Consider the following 14,945-nt stretch of genomic DNA (forward strand, 5'->3'; position numbering starts at 1 on the left):
GGGATGCCGGTATCGCGGTCACAGGTCAGAGTTCAAAAGCTCATCAGTTTCGATCAACATGGCGGGGATACACGGCGATGAATCGCAGAAAGACGGTCAGTGTAATTTCTACGTTTTTACAAGTTGTGTGATAGGTATTTGAAAAATGTTCGTCGATTTATTAACGTGTGTTTTATAGTGTACAGTTTCTCTTTGCGATTACTGCAAATCATTGGCTGCAGTACAGTACTCAATAGCTGCAGGTTTTGCCAGAGGAGGGTTGTGAACGTTGAACGGCAAAACCAGAAACTATCTCACACTCAGGGGAAAAAAAAAAAAAAAAAAAAAAAAAAAATATATATATATATATATATATATATATTATATATATATATATATATATATATATATATATATATATATATAACACAAATTACTTAAAATACAAAGTACGTAAAATACAAAGTAATAATATCTGATACTTAAATTTCATGAATCCTGCAATCTCCAGACAGAACTAAAAGGATTCTTAGCTCTACACTCTCATTTATATTTATATGGTTAGAATGTACCATTATATTTCTAGGGGTGTTAAAATTTGATAAATAATATTTGCTTTGGTGGTAACATTTTACATCAAAACCGCAGAGTATTTGTTAACACAGATTTGTCAGCATTGATAATGTGTAACTTTTCTGATATACAAAGATTACATCGTGTGCTTGTATTAGAGTAACTTGATGCTTTGTCAGTAATAGACCACAAGACATCAAAGACTTGGTCCTTGTCTTTAAGAGACTGAATAAACTTTGACAATATGAGATAGATATAAATCTGTATTATGTTGTTTTTTTCAAATAAGAATTAAATAACTGTGTTTTGTTTGTTTTCATTCCTTCTTGTCTAAATTAAAACATGAGTATATGAATTTTCCCAATTCACACAATGATTATTTGTGCTAGAACAGATGTTTACAAAGTCCTCTGTGTCCCTGAATGTGTTATTACCCATGTTTATCTTACAAAGAAAATTATTCCTGATATCTGTGTACCCTTGGAGGTGGAGCACGAAATTTACCTCATCTCCTACTTGATCGCTTTCTTCTTGATTTGTGTGTGTGTGTGTGTGTGTGTGTGTGTGTGTGTATGTCTTTTACCAATATGTTAAAGTTTTTATTGTCATGTTTTGATATCATGTTAATTGTTTATAGTTCAAATTATTCCAGATAATTTTTTTCACACTTTATTTACACTTCAAATAATTCCATATTTTTCAGATCAGTCAAGGCAGCAGGCATATGCAGCTCTCAGCATTGCATTCATTTGCATAGCAATAGGCATACCCATCTGGTGGAAGACGACCACTACATACAGAGCAACTCTTCCCTATGGAGAAATAGCAGACCTTGCAAAAGTTCAGGTGATCTTTTTGATGGCGTTTTCCTTTTTTTAAAGATCAATTTTGAATTCCAAAATCAGTTTGAAATTGTACTAACTGCCCTCATATTTAACAATAATACAATGATCTTCCACTGTCAAAAATTCTAAGTAGTTTTGCCATGGTTACCAGTAACAGACCAATATAAAGGCCTGAACAAATCAGTCCTTGTGAGTGTACCATGGTGAGCCTGTTATATTACCAACTACCACTGAAAATTTGGTCCAATCCCCCATTTTGTCCTGTGTTAACAAATAGACGTGAATATGTTATAAGATGTAAGGTGACTCTTTTATCAGACAAGGACAATAGGACTGTTCATGGTTGCAGGTTTTTCACTAAAGAAATTTAGCTGCACACACAGGACACCAGACACTGCTTCTAGAAATTCAGGCAAATTTTATCAGTGTGTTGCGCACCGCTGTCATTGCAACTTGTCATCTGAGCCATTAATGTATCTCTTTTAGTGCTCGCCATATCATTTTCAGTCACCTATTAGGTATTTTCATGATTGTCGCATGCGAAATTTCCAATAATGTAATCTAAAATCTGCAGACAAATATTTATTTTTGCATATTAATGAGAGAAAATGATGTCATTTGCAAAAGGCCTAGACTGGAAGATCTGTTGCTTGAGGGCGCTCTCTAACCTCCACCCCCTGAAACATAGAGAAGGGCCCTCAAGTGACAGATCTTTCAGTCTACAAAAGACTCTGATGGACCATATTCACCCCAGTGTCTGTATGACGTATATGTATGACATACATATTTGATATTATATCATACCAGTGGTATATTGATGGTGCAAATACAGTGATCTGATTGGTCGAGACGAGAAAAGAACCCTGGTATATTGGCGATATACCACGGCTGGCATACGTTCTAGTTGTCAGCTTGAGCAAAAAACATTTTTAATGTTCCACGCCAGAATTTCAATATACTGTCATGATATAATAGCAATAAATCACACCAAGCACCCGCACTCAATTTTGACCAGTTCACTTCATATATGCACTTGCTATCGCTCATTATGTGTCGTGAACTGGTCAAAATCTCATGGTATACTGTCGCTGGGTGTGCTTTATTGCTGAAATATGTGTAAATGTTGATTTTGCATGTTCTATTGCTGCAGACTGTGTGTGAGATTCCAGTGACAGTGGTACTTGTAAGTGACAAAGGCACAGAAACACAGCTGAATTCACTTCAGCAGCAATTGGACTATTCCCTTGTCTCAGGTAAAGAAATAATCAAGCATCGCAGCATTTTTGTAATGATATTTCAAGGAAGAGCCGCTGCGATCATTGATGGCATCGTACATTGATCTCCGTATCATAGCCAGTGCAGATTTTTAACTGCACTGTGTATTGCATTCGCATGTGTTGTGCACAGTATTTGCTAAAGATGAAAACTGCATCTATCAAAAGCAGGCGTAAGTCAAAAATATGGAGTTCAGTTATGAGAGTACAGTGCATGGTGGGACTTGGTATTCTTCAATAACAAGACAGTGCTAGGTATGATTTCATTGTTGAGGAAGAGGCTTGCAGTTTTAGAAGCCATATTTGAGATTTCCAACAGGCTGAAAAATGCAAAAATAGTCAGTTTTGAACAAGAAATATAAGAAAAACGATGTCGCAGTTCCTGTGTTGTTTCATTTACATTTAATATTTTCATCATTTGGTATTGCGATAAAAGTGCTGTTTTTGATGAAGAGTTTTTGCTAACATTAGCATACCTGGTAACATGTATTTATTCAGAAAAAAGTGAAAGTGCCATAGACACATATTTGGTTCATTTGTTTTTTTCAGGTTCAAGTGTACAGGACTTGACTATTTTAAACCAAAGAGATTCAATATCTAATAGGTTGCTATTATCAGCCAAGTTCACGCCAACCATAAAGAGATGTAGTTAGTGTCATCAGACTGCATAAACTTTAATGGATCGGATCACATAAATTTCATTATTATCATCAAGATCAGGCATGTAGTGTCTCAGTCGTTGTACATGATAATATTTTATTGTAATCTTTCTGCTTCAGACGTAAGTGGTCGATATTCCAAGCTGTCTCTTCACTACCAGGTGAGAGTCAGAAATGCCAATGCAAGGGAAAAAGATGTATTTTATCTCAAGTCTACATTTAAAGGCAAGTCAGTCGGCAAGTTGCGACGCCCATCTTTTCTTTTTAATCTAAACACTGTTGCTGTTTTTTTCAGGAGAAAAGACCAAATCTTGTGGTATTATGATGGTTATGCGTATAAGATTTAAATATGTGACTGGGATTAGTAATGGTTTGTGGATATGATCCCATCAGACAACTTTTAAAATGTCTGTATTAGAGGTTCAATTCATAAATTGATTCATTTGTATTACATATTCATTTCCAAAAGATATTCTGCAAAGGCCGTAGTTCAGCCGTTCAATTCGGTTTTTTTGCTTAAATGAAAAGTCAAAGCAAGTCAAAACTTGTTCGAAGTAATTTGTCCCTGGTTTTACTTATATATTTATGTACTCAAATACTTCTAGATCTAGACTCTGATTTGAGAAGGTTACATGAAGAATCAGACATTGGTTCATCCATGGTGTATGTACTTCAAGACCACAACCATCTCTTCACATCATCAAGAGCGTACATTGGAAAATACAGACACGCCTTTGTATTTGGGCAAGGTAATTATCTCAGCTATTTCATACCACTGTACCTGCATGATAAATCTAACCAAAACAAAATAATCTTTATAGCATTGTATTTCATGACAACATTGTTAAAATAATTACTTCTTTCACACCTCCTCTCACTTGGAAGTTCAGAGGCCAAATTTGACAGAGAAAACATTTGGGATTCTGCCAAGATTCAATGGTGACTAGTGAAACCTAGAACATTTGACTGTATTTTATTTTGTCTTTATACTTTTTTAGATATTTAGACAGTATATCTCATGTTGGCACAAAATGTGTACCTTATTTGTATAATCCATCCGTCCGTCCCAACACAATCACAAAGCTGCAGGTACTAATGTTATTTAATTTGACATCAACAGTGCCATGGTGATTTTACATCATTTTCACTTGCCATTGCACAGATATGAAAGAAGCAGCAGAACTGGCAGCAAGGGTTGTCAGAGAGATTCACGTTCATGAGGCATTTGTGGCCAAAATCCATGGAACGGCCACAGGAGTCAAGCACACTGAAGTAAGTGAGCCATCATGATTCAGAATCTGAAAATCAGTGTGCATAAATGACGTCAATAATTACCCAAACAAAATGAGCATGTTCATTGCTTAGTTTCTGGTGAGATCTTTCTGTCCCTTTCCCTGCCAGGTACATGTCGCCATCACAGTATCAGGTCAAATCCATAAGAACCAGTGAAATGTCACATTTGCCGTGAGAAGTATTCTAACAGACTATTTAAAGACTAGGCCAAAGTAATTAAATTATTTATTGCGTCCCCACCAGCTTAAGTTTTTAAGGTTTTCATGAAAAACATACACAGTGTATTTGAATAGGAAATCTTCGGACATACCCGCTTAGCTTTTCTGAACTAAAAATTTGTTACAATTTTTTATTTGCTGCAATGAAATTACATTGTTAATTTTCTTGTGTGTGTTTTTCAGCCACTTAGACGCGTACCTTTTTCCCATTTTGAGTGGACGCAAAACAAAGAATTCAATTACTTTGGCCCTATTAAAACATACATAAATATGATTTTCACAGACTTGCATGTGCTCTTCACATATTTGATAAGTAACATCTACATGCAAGAGGTCTAAATACCTGATACTTGCTTTAATGATTTCGAAATCCAAAAACAGGGATCTTGTACCAGCCTTCTCAGAAGCAAGACAGAAGTGTGCCTTCTTACTTACAGCATTTCTAGACTCTTTGAGCCAGGGTTGGAATGCTTACAAATTTCTTGTCATCCCTGTGCTTTAATTTTGTGTCAGTGACACATCAGTGTAGCTCTCAGGGTACTCTGGTGGCAGAGAAAAATATGCGAGACTCTCACCATAGATACACACTGTATCGCCTATTTCTATTAATCAGATCATTGTGTAGGCAATACTGAGAATTCATGCAATCTGATGTGTATTTGATTTATATTTGGCTTGCAGGCTGATGTGGAAAGCATGAGGTCGCTAAGGTCAACTCAAGGTTACGAACTGACCTTTACATTGTTGAACCCTGACCCCTCTATGGTGGTTGCTAAGTGGGACATTGCTGACGGCATCAGAAGTAAGAATAATTGCTACTGGAATATTGTTTTTATGACGTCCCTTGATGGCCTTTTTCTTTTCTTACGATCTTTATTGCGTGCATATTGTATCATTCTCCAGTTGCGTTTTTTTACTCTCAAGTGGTTCAAGTATATTGAATCATAGACCCTCGAGAAAATTTCTCGAGGGTCTATGATTGAATCTAGGCTGATGCTGTTTTTTGATTCAAATATTCAATTTCTTTTCAATCCTCCCCATGCTGTGACAAAATATAACATGGCATGTAGTCAATTTTTTATGTTGATCATAAATTTTGACTGGCAGATCTATGCTCCTATTCCTGCGTGAAATATACTATCTGGTACATTGCAACAATATGATTGCTGTATGAAATTGATGTCCGTACTTTGTAAGACATTACGATAGTCAATATTCATTGGAAGAAAACAAAGATATTTTCAAAACAAAAATTTGACCAAAATCACATTTTTCCGTTTCTCAGAATCTACTGAAAAGATGGCATGAGTTTATTATCGTTTTTGTATTTCATCCTAGGCTACCTAGATCCATTCCTGAAGAAACTCGCTGAGTTTGCAGAGTTCAAGGTCAATTCTCAGGTCCTCTATTACATGGAGTTGGCAGTCAGCCCGAAGTATGACGAGGCTGGTCAGAGATACGTATTGAAGTCCAAGGTGTTGCCTCACTTGATCACACCTGTGGAAGCTAAGCTTGGTAACTTTTTGTTTTTGTTTACCTTTGTGCGTTTGTTCTTTCATTTCTGTCTACCAAGATAGTACGTCACAGAGCCGTTAATAACTTTATCAATTTAAAAAAACACATCTCAAAATTGTTTTTAACTATTGCTGCTCCTTTCCATGTGTGATTTGAATGCATAGTTATTTAACCCTTTCATCACCATGGTTTGGCCCAAACCCATTGTTAGCAATGGTGATTGTGGACCTGTTTACAGGGAATTGGGGTGAACAGGTTAATATTGCATACTCGCATCTTTGATGTGAATTTGCAAACAACTATTTTCCAAAAGTGTCATAGATGTATCAAATATTATATCATACCAGTCTATTGATGGCACAAGTACTGCAATCTGATATGTCAAGACATGAAAATAACCATGCTATATATTTCAAAAATAGCACATTTGAACAGGCACGAGCCGCCCTCTCACCTAGAGAAAAATTCCGTTTTTGACGTATCACTCCAGAATGTCAAATCAATATTATGATGAAATGAAGTCCACCTCACAATGGGTATACCACTCAGTTTTGACCAGTTCACTCCACATATGTCGTAAACTGATCAAAATCTCGTGGTATACCATCGCTGGGTGTGGTTTATTGCTTAATGAAAACATGGGGGTTTATCAGCATTCAAAATCTTAATTTAGGATGTGATGCGTATCAAACTGAGACGCTCACCCACAAGTATATCTGTTTATCAATTTGCTTGCCTTGCTTACCAAATACCATCTTGTCAATTTGATTATATTACTAAAGCCCACCATAGGTAGGTAATGTACATGCACTGACCCAAGCATTTGAAGACATCTTTGAAAATAATAATAATAATAATCGTCCCTGACTTGTCGTACCATATGTATATGTACTTTCTATTGACATGACTCAACAGTGACAGTACATGTTGTATCAGTGCATGTCACAGTGACCTGATTTGTTCCTTGATTTTTCAAAGTTCAACTAGGACAAGAAATGGCACAGTGGCGTTTACATTTGACATTTAAACAGGTTAAAATTTACACAAAAAAGTGACAACAATTCAGATCAAACAATTCAGCTTTATAGTGGTGAATATCAAGTGGGTCAGTCCAACCACAGTCTATATGTGAAACTTGCTGCGGGCACTTGTAGATAATGGATACATGAAAAATAGTTGACAAGACCCATCTGCTCCTATACAATAGATATTTATTCTTACTTACGTTTCGGACGTACATGGACAACCTTTATCAGAGGCTATACAGACACAATGGACAAAAAGGGGACAAAAATTACATTTTGTTCTACTCGGTCAATGAATACCAGAACAAATACGCAGATATTTAGCGTATATTAGGCGATGCAGAAATGGTTTGGTAGCATGTAAAGTCTATGGTCGAAATGTGACTATTGTAAAGAAGGAACAAATTACATATGGTCTTCTCAAAGTTCAACAAAGAATTCATAATGACCGACTTTGAAAAGGATTTACCCTCCCACTATAGCAAAGTATAGTGAAATTCCTCAATTGCAGCTGTGACAGAGGTGATGTGAAATCTAAGATTACAAATGTCTTTTTTTTGAAAGTGGTCAGGATTTTCAATTTCTATATCAAAATACATTGAAACATTAAGGTCGATGCCGCACATTTCTATTCTGTGCTATATATGTCGGGTAAGTTAATTTTAACCTCAGTGTCATGAGTGACATTGTATATGATGGATCTGCAATGACATTTTTGGCAAATTATTTTACAAAGTGCTGGTAGTTTGAAGTTTAAACATGGAGTTGATAGGTCAGCCAACAGACCTGTTCAACATATATGAAGCTATCACATCAGCATTAGAAAGACACCCACTGAAAATTTCATTGTACAGTATTTCAGGGGTGAACTTGAAAACCAAATTTCATTGAAAGCTGAAGTTCAGCAAATGCACACACACCCAGAAATAAATAGTAAATAATGGTTTTATCTGACAATTTTACATCAGTCGAATTTTGTAATAAAGAATGATATAACAAAAAAACCAGTTTTGACCTGTTTTCAATGATAATATTTCCAGCTGTTTGCAAATAGCAAGACTGAGGAATACTGGGTCCGCTATGAACAATTTACAAATCATTGTTATTCTCGGGAGTTATGTCATTCCATAATGCTAGGAGGCCCCCTAAGAAAATGTTATTATATCAAGATGACAATTGAGGACATGTTCTACAGATGTAGGATAACAATATTTGGTTGTACCACATTGAAGTGTAACTGATAGCAAAGCCTGAGTCCTCACAATTGACTCAAAGGTAGAATGTGCATCGGGGACAGATATTTGGACTCTCACAAACTTTTGCAATACTTTTTGGTTTTCGACTTTTGGGGTGGCTCATTTTGAAGCTTATGGACTACCAGGTAAATAAAGTTTTCACTGGCTTATTTTGTGAAAATTGAAAATTAATTTTTCCCCTAGTGTTAAACACAGGTATGGCAGCTATTTTGAATTCATGTATCGGTAAATATTTGATAATTTGTTTCTGTAGTACTAAACTCTACTCAGTGACCCTGACTTTCATTTTTGATTTCAAAAGGGAATGGTTTAAAGTCTTTTTGAGGAAAGTTAGGGCAAAAGTTTGAAGTCTTTCAATTTTGAGGGGGTATTACCTTAGTCTCTGACAATGTCGATTGTCTTCACAGGATCTCATGTGTCCACCAACCCGACTTTGAATTTCCTGGTGTATGTGCCGACCAAATACCACTCACCTCTGTATATCCTCAATGAAAAAGGTAAGTCAACACCTATTTCAATATGTTGTCAGTGCAGCAGCATGTAAATATTGAAGTATGACTTCGTTTGCTCAGGGAAAAATATCTGCCAAGTCAGTATGCCTTCAACAAAATCCTGAATGTCAGCATCACAGCAAGTATATAACCATTTCACCATGAAATCGTCTGAAATTTCCTGAAACTCTTTTTCCTCTACCGTAATTTACATTACTCCTAAACAGATTCGAATTTCCAGTCTTTGTCAAAATTTATGACTTACAAAATTGTTTGAAAAGGAAAACACAGATCTAAAAAATTATCAAAATATGAATCACAGGCAGTATCTGTTTAAGTATGCTTTACTGGTATTTTATTCTGGAACAAAAAGGAGAGGAACCATCTGGTCCATTGCAGCCCTGTTTACCAACCTATCAAATAATGATAACAAAATAAATACTTTGCTGATTATTGAATATTTGAAACCAGGGAAGTATTCATCCAAATGTTAGTCCAAATTAGGCTTGAAATTGAACAAAATATGACAAGACTTTTTGAACAAAAAAAGAATTCCCATCTGACTGATTATGAATCTGTTTCTGATTACAGATGAACCCATCATGAGCAATGCGTTCCTAAGTCCACGCTGGGGCGGTATCATGATCTATAACTCACCCGAAACAGAAGCCAATCAGACTTTGCCAGAGACGGTGGAAGTTGAAATGAAGTCCGTCATGGAGGTCTTCCTGTCACAGCTCAGGCTTCTGATTGGTGTACCAAAACAGGTAAGCTGGGTTACAGTGTGCTGATTGGCTGGGTAACTGTTGTATAAAGCCCCTCTAAAAATTTGGCTTGGCTAAAAGTTTTGCAACACCTGTCAAAAAAACTTTTACACTGTAGTAAACTAGTAGTATATTGGGCCAACCCTAGAATAAGCTTGCATTGGAGTGATCACTTTCTAAACAATAAATTCAACCAAACCAAAGAAAAGGGGCTTCAAAGTGCCAACATAAACTCTAAACCTCTTCATCAGAATAGATCAATGCCGCACTTCCAGCAGTTCTTTACATTTCTTTCACATGTTGACGAAAAGAGTCCTTTGTGAAATGTTTTAGGTGTTCATGTACTTTCGGACAAATGGTTGAAAAAAACCATTCATAGTATCAGTTTAAGGTAAATATGAGAACAGAAATGTCCGAACAGTTTTTTTGTGGGTTTGGATGTTCAATTTTTTGTAGTAGCATTTTTTTCTTGCGCTATGTCACGTTAGTGGACTATGCTGTATATCTACAGATTTTTTCATAAAATTATAGCAATATGTGTAAACATATAGGTTTGACATATTATAAACCCATAAGTTTAACATATTATAATGGATCCTCAAACACAAAAAAGAATACATTCAGAATGTACCATGATCAGAGTGATCTGAATTTTTGTTTTCCCTTTCTATTGTCAAAACTCTTCTACTTCATTTCTCCATCTCAGAAATCTGATTCAGACGTCATCATTGCCTCGCCTGACAACACTGGTATCACAGACTGGGTATGTACTGTAGCTCTTTGACGTTCTGTTCAGCAGAGATAAAACAAAACTTAGCGAGCAGATTTTTCCAGGTGGCAACATCAAAACAGAACAAATAAATTGGCAAGTAGGCAAAGAGACATCACTCATCCATGGCGAAAGGAAATCTGTTTCAAATTGTCCTTCTGTTATCATTCAACATGCACAAGCACATGAATTTGTAGCTTGTGCAGTAAGAGCGCCCTCTATAGTTGAAGAAGGGCATTTGAAACTTACCACTCAGATCACTGTCTGGGCAAAGATGTGTATCTTCCTCATTGGAAATTTCACTAAAAATGTGATAGCGTGTAAAAGACAAATGATTTATGTCATTGGCTCAGTGAATATCTTGAACTCCTTAATATAGTTTCCCAGCAAACTTCACTAACATAATTTATACAATGTGAGTGTACTTTTCGATACTTTACTGTAGGAGTTTGATTCTATCATAAGAGCCAGGACGCTGGAGAATGTTGCCATGGCAACATCTACTCTCCAGTCATTGTCCCAACTGCTTGGACAGATCAGTAACATGGTTATCAGAGATGACATTGCAGACCAGGTAAGCATAAAAGAGGCTTTCTGAATAATTTACATCGAGGTAGACACAGTATCTCAAAAATGCTTCATGATGAAGCACCTGCTTCTGTAAAGCCATCATTGCAGCTGCAATCAATTTGCAAAGCTTTAGGCATATATGCTTTCGGAGAAATATCTTGTGCCTGTCAGTGTGTATATTTTTACCAGCAACAGACTGCCATCTTTTATGTAACAGAGGTTGCAAGATACATTTCATGCACACTTTCCATCGTGCTCTCTGTCAAAATGCAAAACTTGGTTTTAGTAATCAGGACCAAAAATAAAGTGAAGTAGACAAATCTGTGTGGATTATATGACTTTTTGTACCTGTTTAACAAAAATTTTGGAGTAAACTTTTATTTACACTCTGCTTCTGCTGAAAATGGTCTCAGATCACCAAACATGGCCAATTATACTAGTAGTCATGATAAGTTGAAATGCTGAACTGCCTCTAAAGAAAATACAAGCTTCTGTATGTAGCTCAGCCTAGCAACGGCAATATTTTGTGAAGTTTCTGCCAAGTTGCAGGTACAGATTGAAAACTGTGTTGTGATGATTTCAATGAATCATTAAATGTATTTTAAGTCACAATTTAAGCTACCACTGTCTCTGATTTCTGCCTCGGAAACTTAAAATACATATGAAATGTATCTGCTTTTTCTGTCTCTCCCTCTATCTTACCTCAAGGTGTACAGTGCAGTTGAAGCCATAGAGATGACTCATGGCTACCTGAAAGAAGCTAATCTGTACCGGGCATTCCACTCATCAAAGAGAGCCATCCAATCTTCTGAGAAGGCATTCTTTGATCATTCTTTGCTGGAGTTGTTGTACTTTCCTGAAGATCAAAAGTGAGTGCGCCAACTTTTATTTTCCTTCACTTATGTTAGAATATAAATTTGTGCAAGCTTTACCCTTGGAGTGCTGTAAATTTTCCTGGCAAAATTTTTTTGAGCAAAATTTTACCAATTTTTATGAAATTTTGTAACTTTTTTGACAATTTTGGACCAAATGGACATTACTTCTCATTGGCTACAGTTTTTGATCAAAATTTTGGAAAAAATCTGAAAAAAAAATTGTCTGAGTTACATATTATAAAGATGTCAAAAATTGACTTTGGAACTCAAAAGGTTAATTAAAGGCATCAAGTTTCGACATATAAAACTTTTATTTCTTTCAGTCTTTATTTCATAATGTGTTCCAAGATATGTCACAGAACTCCTTTGATCAAAAACATGCTTTGGTCAAAGAAAGAAGAGAGCAAAATTTATGATGTGTTGACATAAATCTAGATTTTCTTTGTCAGTCTTTTCTTCATGTGTTCTCTTTCAAAATACAAATACCCATGAAAAGACTAAACAGTTCACTATGCCAAGCAGAAGATGTCAACGTCTGTCAGATACACATAACATATATGTACTGAATATTTCTGAACAGTGAAGTAATCTTTCAAGAAAGATTTTAAATGTAGAAAGAGTTTTGGATTCGTATTAGCATACTGTCCTTATTAACACCATGGATGTGATCCTGATCCATGTGTAAAATTTGTTTATATCTTTTCAGGTTTGCAATCTACATCCCTCTGTTCCTACCGATCAGCATACCAGTTTTAATCACACTGCTCAAAGCCATCAAATGGATGAAGGCTCAAAGGCAGAAAGCAAAGACCAAAAGCAAAACAGAATGAAAACAGCTAAATTTATCTTAGCCCCAGTGTTGCCTTTCAGACAGTAGATAAGAATGGAACACTGTGCTTCTTAGGATATTCATACATTCAGAACACCCTCCGTTACTGTTATCATCAATATAAACATAGTTTACCTTTAAAGGCTTTTAGAAAATTCACTTTGCTCCCAGTTTTGTCCTCAATGGATGGCTATCACTGTATCGCACTCTCGCACGATTTTCAGTGTTAGAAACATGCATTGTGCAATGTGATAACACATGTATGTATGTGCCTGTGTGCGTGTGTTTAAGCATCAGAGTTTCATATTTATTGACAAGATTTTAAAATTATCTTCATTGACAAACACTCAGTTTTTGTAAATTTTACCGTTTATATCCTCGCAATGCAGCAGTATACTATTTCCGTGTCTCTGAAGAACCGAAGACTAGCTGTATAAATCATGTAGAGATGCAGTTCTTGTTTCCTTTAGTGCCCCATTGTACGCATATGATTTTAAAGCAGACTGCGTTCAGGAATTTTGAAACTGGCATGTTCTAATGAAACCTCAAGAATGCCAGATCTCAGATCCTCAGGTATAAGGTAGACTTTGCTAGTAGTTTCTCGGACGATAAATTCCATCGATGTATACTGCAAACAGCCACTCACAGAACTTTCCAACAATCACTGTCATCAAAGACAATACAGTACTCGAGATGTAATTTATTTTCTGTGCAAGTACTGGACTTCTGTCAAACCATAGACAGTAGAGGGGGAGGGGGGGAGGTCTTTCCCCCCTCTACTGTCTATGGTCAAAGATAATAAAATTTGTGCGATGTGTGTATTGAGTAAATTCATAGGAAAAAGCATCAGAATTTTCAGCCAATATTTAGTAGGGACAAAGTACACATTTTATTTGCAGTTTTTAGCTTCCAATATGCCATATGTACATGTATGGCAATGTGGAAGGTATTCTTGTAGGCACTGTGGAGGGACTATGCTGTAGGCTAGTTTTTAGAACTTGATCTATGCAATGAAATTTCATTACAGCATCAGCGTAATTTCACAGTTAGTGAGTTTGCCTTGATTGTGTCTCTGGTATCGATTCAATCTCATAATTGATAAGTGAATATGTGTCAAGATCAGAATTTGATTTCAACAAAATACTGGTATGGATTTGCTTGTATCCTTTTACGCTTTCAAGGTGTCAAGTTAGCAATTCCTGTTTATGTTTTTTGTATTTGGTTCAGCTAAACTGTACATTGACCCAGCTTTAAACTACTTAAATTGTCACCAGGTCTGGTGAGTCAGACTGTCTCAAAAGCTACATTTTCATGTTGAGCAAAGAATATTAAATATGCAAATGAAATACCTGTGGACAGGAGCCTTGTACGTTTTGTACATTTTTAAGACCAAGATGTAAAAATGTGCCATTTTTCATAATAAAAAAGTAAAATTGATTATTCCGGTCTGTAATTTGCCTATGCACTAACATTTGGAGAGTGTAGACATGTTTATATTTGGGAGGAAATGCAGATTGGTGAGGGTGGGCAGGTTGATTTAGCTCACACACTGATAGTTGCTTGGTCACAGCAACATCCAGCATCAGGTATGATAACATTTGTCTGTAAATATTTCCAACTCCTGGAGAGTTTTAAAATCACTCAAATGTTTCACCCAAGTCAGACTTAAAGCCACAATTTTCAATCCCAGGTTCTCGCATTAGTGGAGTTCTCCTCCTAGTCAAACACTTGGCCAGTACGATGTTTGATTTCTGTAACATCAATTACACAAACTGATCTCAACCTTTTGGCACCTTTTGCTAATCCTGCAAACAGAGTTTATGCAAGCATTTGATTGATGGTCGGTTCAAATCGCCAACAGTCATTAATTCCCCAGCACCAACGCTAGAATTTCCTAAAAAATTGTCTTCCAGTCGCTTTAGAATTTGAATATAACCACAAAGTTTGATCGGCAGCAGCTTTGCGTTGACCGCTTAGTAGTCTGTCTGCGTTTTAGCGGCTGGAAAAAAA

At 36.1% G+C, this 14,945-nt stretch overlaps 1 protein-coding gene across 1 annotated transcript; it reads left to right on the plus strand.

Moving 5' to 3' along the window:
- The first annotated feature begins 6 nt into the window (after window positions 1-6).
- LOC139144893 (GPI transamidase component PIG-S-like) lies at window positions 7-14,372 on the plus strand. The gene is made up of 14 exons (XM_070715717.1): window positions 7-95; window positions 1,256-1,398; window positions 2,548-2,650; window positions 3,451-3,555; window positions 3,936-4,079; window positions 4,493-4,602; window positions 5,523-5,643; window positions 6,180-6,356; window positions 9,045-9,134; window positions 9,720-9,895; window positions 10,599-10,655; window positions 11,107-11,235; window positions 11,940-12,100; window positions 12,813-14,372. Exons 1-14 carry the CDS (start codon window positions 59-61, stop codon window positions 12,934-12,936), a joined length of 1,677 nt encoding a protein of 558 aa, XP_070571818.1. The 5' UTR covers window positions 7-58; the 3' UTR covers window positions 12,937-14,372.
- Window positions 14,373-14,945: the final 573 nt, after the last annotated feature.

This window comes from Ptychodera flava, chromosome 12 (assembly GCF_041260155.1).
Source record: "Ptychodera flava strain L36383 chromosome 12, AS_Pfla_20210202, whole genome shotgun sequence".
NCBI classification, from domain to species: domain Eukaryota; kingdom Metazoa; phylum Hemichordata; class Enteropneusta; family Ptychoderidae; genus Ptychodera; species Ptychodera flava.

What these genes read in the sequence shown, in the direction of transcription:
- LOC139144893 (XM_070715717.1), top strand. Translation starts at nt 59, where the DNA reads ATGGCGGGGATACACGGCGATGAATCGCAGAAAGACG. An exon ending in GGACTATTCCCTTGTCTCAG is followed by an intron (nt 2,651 to 3,450) that starts GTAAAGAAATAA and finishes TTTCTGCTTCAG; the next exon opens with ACGTAAGTGGTCGATATTCC. An exon ending in TACTTTCCTGAAGATCAAAA is followed by an intron (nt 12,101 to 12,812) that starts GTGAGTGCGCCA and finishes ATATCTTTTCAG; the next exon opens with GTTTGCAATCTACATCCCTC.